General features: G+C 34.1%; 1 protein-coding gene across 1 annotated transcript in view; it reads left to right on the top strand.

Annotated features, from left to right (window-relative positions):
* Window positions 1-205: 205 nt before the first annotated feature.
* LOC121313066 (receptor activity-modifying protein 3-like) overlaps window positions 206-7,115 on the top strand; it is a 45,487-nt gene continuing 38,577 nt past the window's right edge. The window contains exon 1 of the mRNA XM_041245205.1: window positions 206-652. Within this exon, the coding sequence (XP_041101139.1) occupies window positions 601-652 (52 nt within the window). The 5' untranslated portion in view covers window positions 206-600. The remainder of the gene's footprint in view (window positions 653-7,115) is intronic.

Raw genomic sequence — 7,115 nt, 5'->3', positions numbered from 1 at the left:
ATTATACGCGTAGCCTAGTTACCATAAAATAGTTTCAACCCCTTAACATACACTTTGTTCCCATATTATGTTAAGTTGCCTTGCTAACTTCTCGTCTCAGATTCCTTATGAAGGGTGACAAAGTGCTGGGAAGGAAAGACCACTGTTTATTTTGTTTACCATGTGATTTCCTTCCTCTGTACCGTGGGAGACTGAATTGCTGACAGTAGACCGCATATCAACTTGAAGGAGCAGGACAGACCAGTCACACATAACACTGGCATATGCACTGACACGCTAGTAAACCTGCCAGGCTTTTTGTCGGATTTCTCTATTTTAAGGATAACTCTGTGACACTGACGTCCGTATTTCAAAGCCATTGCAACTCGAATTCCCAAACCCTGGTTTCTATTGGAAAGTTGGCTTTGCATAACACGGAGATAATACTGGAATAAAAACTGACATAAAAACTTAATAATAACAGTATATATATTTATTTGCATTTTTTGTAAAGGGGGTTGTTATACATGAATGATGTTTTGCTTTACGCATTTACTCGCCAGCTGAAAGCGTATTGAATGCATTAGATTCAACCACTGGGTCGTCATCCTTTTGATCGTAATGGATAAAAATGCCTTCTTTGTGTTCAAACTTTCTGTTGTTGCAATATTGGGTAAGTACTACCATATTTACTATATACATGTTCAGAAAGTGTCTGTTTCTTTTTCCTCTTTTTCAATATAGATTGATAGGAACTGTCCAACACCAGCAAGATTATATTTCCTTTCTTCTCATTATTATGTAATCTACTGTGGACATTTTTACACAGTACTGCATTTTTTCTTATATTTTTTTTGTAGTGGAATCTTCAGATAATATTTTAAATCAAACTATTCAGTGTATTAAATAAAATGCGTTGTTGTAGTGGGGCAATAACAATGCATACTAATAATAACAAATTCGATTTAACTAAGTATTTTATTGTATACAATTAGAATATACCGTGCAGTGCAGGTAGGAATACTGTTCCATTATGTTAGATTTGAAGAAAAAATCTTACATTACACTATACATCAAACTATACATTGGGATTTTGAACACCTGTGAATGATCTAAAAAGCCATGTTGTGCTTTGGGGAATTCAGGCAACCTCCAGTAAAGTATCTTTTTTTTTTTTTTTTTTTTTTTTTTAATGTATCAATTATTTGAATTCTACTTACCAGTACACCTTTGAATACTACAGGTTTCAGTGCAATTAATGTTCTCATTTGGAAATACATTAATATAAGTAAAGGTGTGAAATGTAGTGTATGTAATCGTCTAAGAAGGGTTTTGTATTGTACATACCAAAAAATGTTACAGATGTAGTAATCATGTAAGGAAATATCTAAATTTATGAAAATCCAGCACTGCGCTATGTAACAACTGTCAGATGTGCGCACTAAAATAACACGCTAGTATTAAATCGCTTAACAGTATTGTTGCAAAATATATGCAATGCCTTGTAACCAAAAAACAAAAAAAAAACAAAAAAAAAAAACCTGTTTGCTTTCTAAATTTACAGACCTTATTTTAAAATACACTTCAGAACGCAATTTCGGTCTTGAGGTGTAGGTGTATGTTGGAAAGCCTATTTACCCCCATGCTGTCTGTTTTTTTTATCCTGCACATTTGTCCCATTAACCCTTTTATACTGTATAATTTAAATCTGAAATAGCAGCGGTAAGAAAATGAGATACTGAATAAAGATTAAAACACTTTACCAAATAACACTCAAGTTGCTATTCAAGCAACATTTGATTATGCCCTTTAACATACAATGATTTTGTTTCTGCCCTCACTCACCTTGTCTTTTCTATGCAACTTCTGAATGCCACTCTAACAAAAGGTCAGATCTATAGGCAGTGTCACATAGGACACCAAATACAATAGTAGGTGTAAGCATGATATTCATTTATATCTGTTGCATTATCTCTAGCCTGTACAAAATAGGGTAAGGAACTTTGCAGTTTCTTGACATTTTCTTAGTGCTGTCCTGTGCATGGTCTATGGAAATGGTTGAAGGTTAAACAGTTAAAAATACATATTGGACCACATTTTTGAGACAATATCCAAAGTGCAGTAATACTTGAGAAAAGAAAATCATCAGTCAAGTACAAAACTAGAAAGAAACACAAAACATATTTACTTTTAAGACTTTATTTAATAAATATACTGTATGTTGTTTATTTTCTGTTTTGTAACTTGAAAGGGTGTTTTTTTTTACTTTTTGAAAAACATGTACATGTATAAAAAAATCTTGTAAATTGCCCTAAGGTACCCCAGTGTGAAATTTGCACTGTTTTTAAAAATGTATTTTGCTAAAGGAAAGTCTTACTGTTAGTTACTATTTAGACTAGTAACAAACTATTTAACCTTATTACTAGTTTTGTAAAAGTGCATTAATGTCACCATTATCATCATAACTTACACTTCATCCATTACCTCAAGTAGACAGATGTTTTGGCTTAGTTTCTTAATTTTCTCTCATTGCCACTATTACCATGGACACATTCTCCCTAGTCAAGGAAAAAGCCTTCCGCATTGTGGGGCACAGTGATGTGTAACTGTCACGAGTATTAATGTTTATACGTGAATTCTATTGTTAGAAGCATTTTTTAACAAAATGATTCAGTGATTTCCCTTACTTACAACAAGGTGGCAGAGTTGGAGTAAGAAATGTCTTCTAGCTTGGATAAAAATATTTTAAAAAAAACATTGTTCAAGAAATCGTTGCTCTGGTGAGTAATTTTGAGACCTTTTATTAATCATGACAAACTGCACTGTTTATCACAAGTGATGGGGCAGTATTTAGATAGGTATGTGGGGGTAAGTTTGAAAAGTTACTTTTTTAAACGGTGACACTAACTTTAAGTACATAATAATAAACCAAAGAGATGTTTGGCACATGATCTTGTTTATTTTTATAAGGGCCTGCTGAATAATTCACAAATGAGGGTGCATGTGTTGAGGAACACATCCAACTGAAAGTAGCTCATTATGAATGTAATACAGGTGCTTTTTACTGCTAGAAACAATCAACTCTGTTACTTGTTTAATTTTTGTTACTGTACGTATTTCTCCCAGGAAGACCTGATGTATTCTAAAGGTCTGCAGTACAGTACAGCAGCATAAGTTCATAAGTTAAAAGAAGCCTCTCCTTGCTCCTGATCTTTATAATGTCAGATGCATGTACATTCTAGGAGCTGTGTTACTTGTCCTAAAACAAAACTCTCTTCCCAAAGCTCTACACTTAAATGTGTGACTATTTGGTTTGTCATGTTCACGCTCGCTGTCTGATTTTTTTCTATATGTGTCACCAATTGACAGTGTCCATCACCCCAGAAAATTAAAGCCAAATAAATTCACCTCTCAAAACAGTTAGATAAGGTTGATACCACGTGGATTGACTGCTCCAACAAAATCATTCAGAACCTGGCGTCTGTGTAGAGCTGCCAGAATCTTGAATTGCTACAGCTCAATAATCTCTGTATTTACCTGATAATATCATTCAGTGGGTTACAGTAACTTAACCATTCCGTGGTAAGATCTTACTTGGAACGCAGTCAGTATACATTTGATTCAAGTGTTGCTCATCATGTTATAATTTTTTGTACCTCTGTCTGCCCCTTTACACTCCTTTCCTGCTTTTCTTTGCCAAGCAATACTTCTTATTTTTACCTACATCCTTGTTCTTAACAGACTTTTCCTATGCTGTGCTTTTCCTACCCTCAGTCAAGGTTAGTCTTCTTTTGTCTTGCACGTATGCTTGCAATAATAAGATGAGCGTATTTCTTCCATCAAAAGCCAAACACTAAAATCCGATAGAGTTGTGGTTTAATGAAATGAAACAGGCTTAATAAATCTTAATAGAACCTTATAATCACAAGCAACATAATCACTTTTCTATTTCATATTCTAAAAATGTCTTTGGCCTTTAATGAAGCAATGTGTGTGTGTGTTTTTTTTTTTTTTTAGATAACCACAATTCTCAAAAAATTGCTCTTGCTGCCAGGAAGCCATGTGTGTCAGTCAGATTACCTCCAGTGGCTTAAAGCAATATGTGTGTGGCCTACTGATCAGAAAGGGATTAGATACTAGGCACTTTAATCTTTTAATCTCTGTTTGTATTTTTGAAAAATCCACATTTTTTCAAAGAGAAAAAAAAAAACAGTCTTCAGTACAACAGAAGGGAGGTAAGTAAATGTAATACAATATAAGACATTGGTTTTGGTTGTCATGCCTTTAACTTTAACAGATGCAAGAACCTATTTGCTGGTTCATCCTGTAATTAGCTCCTTGACATCTAAATATTACATTTATCATTGATGGCCATTATCCTTTTTTTAATCAGTTTTTATGATGTTTCGGTCCTTCTAAGAGGTTCTTATTCAAAGTTTAAACTCATCATATTATTTTTTGATAAGTTTGTGTTAAAGTGATTTGACAGTGAGTTGCTCTTCAGTTTTAGCTATATGCCTTATGTACCTAAGTATAATCCCTCACTGTATTTATATTAGTAAACACCAGCACCATTTATTGCCAACATGAAAAAACAAACAAAAAAACAAACAAACAAAAAAACAAACAAACGTTATCCAAAGTGGCAGATAACTACAGTAGGTTGCACTGACTTCTATGAATCTTTGGCTAATCTAGAATATGGCTGGCAGGCACACTGAGCGCACATTCTTCTTGTATTTTCAATCACTTTTAGTAACCCCGTTTGTTTGAAAAACATGTTATATAGTATCTTTCAGTATTTTTACTGCCGGCTAAAATAAACATGTTAATGAAAGTAAACGTGTTAATGTGTGTAGCTATTTATTTTACTTTTTAGTGTAATTCGAATTATAATACAGTACTGCTGTAAGTGAAATTATAATTATAATCTGTCACTTGACAGATGGCATTTAGTATGTGCATACAAATTGGACAGGATTTATGTGTGGGTCATCGTCATTTTTTATCACACTTTTGAGGTAATCCCAGGCTAATAGTTAAGTAGTTGGTATCATTTTAATTATTTTATTTAACCAATATTTTTATTGATATCTTTTGGACGGTTTTCTGCAAAACAGCCACATTCACACTATATATCATGTCATTACAAATATACAAGTGAGCTAAGAACAGGTGGTAAGTAAAATATGGTATGGATAGTTTATATTAGCCATGACAAATCTGTCAGATTTGGAAGATCTAAACATACAGCTACATTTTGAGGAATCACCTTTTTGCTCGAAAATAATGTAAACTTTAAACGTGATCTTTCTGCTTTCTCCTTTGTTTGTGTCCGTGTTGTCTCTGTGGTGCAGGGGGCTATGTGTATTGATCATAAACACCCCTTTTTTTTGGCTTCGGCTCCTATTGGTCTCACTCGGCCGTTGAAAGGTTTTCTCAGCTTTTTCAGGAGAAAAAAAATGACTAGAGACCTGTGTTTGCTGTCTTTTTGATGATGTCGGACAGGGTCCGACATCGGACTGGAAAGGGAAAATTGTAATGTGGGACCTGGTCCGACAGGACTGCAAAAGGTTAAAAGTGAGGATACACAACTAAAACAAAATCAGTTGAAAGATGCACAACTAGAACAGCTGCAAATATACCTATTATGTTACACATCCCTTTCAGAAGCACTCTATCTGGTTGTGATTTAAAAGCATACTGCAACCCTAACCTTTATTGCTTGCAGTAAACCTTTGTGATTGAATATTGTTCGGTTTAACTTTGTACTGCCTGAACCCAGATAGAATGAAAACACATTGCACATTACATAGAGTGTGTATAGATTAAGCATGACATCGGGTAGAAGAATTAAGAGCCAGTTCTAGGCCTTCTAGGAACCCAGTTACCCGATTCCTGGAAAGGATTAATTACACAGTCTTTGCCCATAAAGCCTACGAACTAATGCGCGCGTGTTTGTGGCTGTGGGTCGAAATAATCAAGTTTGAAGGTCGTTGTGCGTCATGGCCGGAGCAGGGGACAAGGGAAGGGAATGCAAGCCAGCTGACCGCACGCATTTCTGTGTGTTTTGCTTTCACATTTTTTAAATGGTCAATTTGAGAAATAAACTTTGTTCAACAGCCGACCCTGCTTCAGTACAAAGCTCTCACTCATGTTTTCTGCTGGTGTTACTATACCTAATGAAGATACGTTAGTGTTGAAATGCATTGTTTGCTTTACAACTGTGTCTTTTTTTAAATCAATAAAGAGATTTTGATGAAGAATATATATGTGCAGGAGTCAAGTATTTAAACCTCTTTGAAGCAAAATGATGAATTCCGTTTGGTAAGCCATTTAAATATAGTTTGACTGAAAGAAATTGTGAACACTTGCACTGCCATAGAGACTTTAATTGTGTGTGTGTGTGTGTGTGTATATATATATGTATATATATATATATATATATATATATATATATATATATATATATATATATATATATATATATATATATATATATAGTAATACAGCAGGGAGGGGGTTAATATCCTCCCTGCAGAAAACATGTGCGTATGCACATTTAGTTAATTGTTTTATTATTAATTATTACCTGCACCAGGTAGCTATTGTTAAATTAAACCCAGGTGCAGGGTATTTATAGAGAGCAGCCAGTTGGCTCAAAGCTGCTGTGAGCGAAGAGCCCGGTTGCGCAAAGGCAATCGTAAAGTATTGTGGTACGGGAAGGGTACGTGATTGTGTGCGTGTTTAGTTATTTTTTTGTTTGAGTGTTACAGGTAAACAGCTTAGCTGTCCTGTTTCAGTTAGGTTCCAGTTTGTGTTGTATAGTTAGTGCTCCGAATGGGAGCTAGGTGATTATTTTGTTTATGTTCATTTCTGTTTATTAAAAGTGCGCAAAAGCGCTGAAAAATCAATTTTCCATGTCTTGGGTCTATTTTAAAGGGGCAACGAACAGAGTGAGTTGTGAGGATCTCTCTCTTACTATATATATATATATATATATATATATATATATATATATATATATATATATATATATATATATATATATGGAGCAGGTCGCATATTCTATGAATAACATTAAAATGTTATTAAAATGTTACATTAAAAGCACAGCTTAAATTATTCCAAATAGT

Source organism: Polyodon spathula, chromosome 3 (assembly GCF_017654505.1).
Source record: "Polyodon spathula isolate WHYD16114869_AA chromosome 3, ASM1765450v1, whole genome shotgun sequence".
Classification (NCBI taxonomy): domain Eukaryota; kingdom Metazoa; phylum Chordata; class Actinopteri; order Acipenseriformes; family Polyodontidae; genus Polyodon; species Polyodon spathula.
This window is presented reverse-complemented; position numbering and strand designations above follow the sequence as displayed.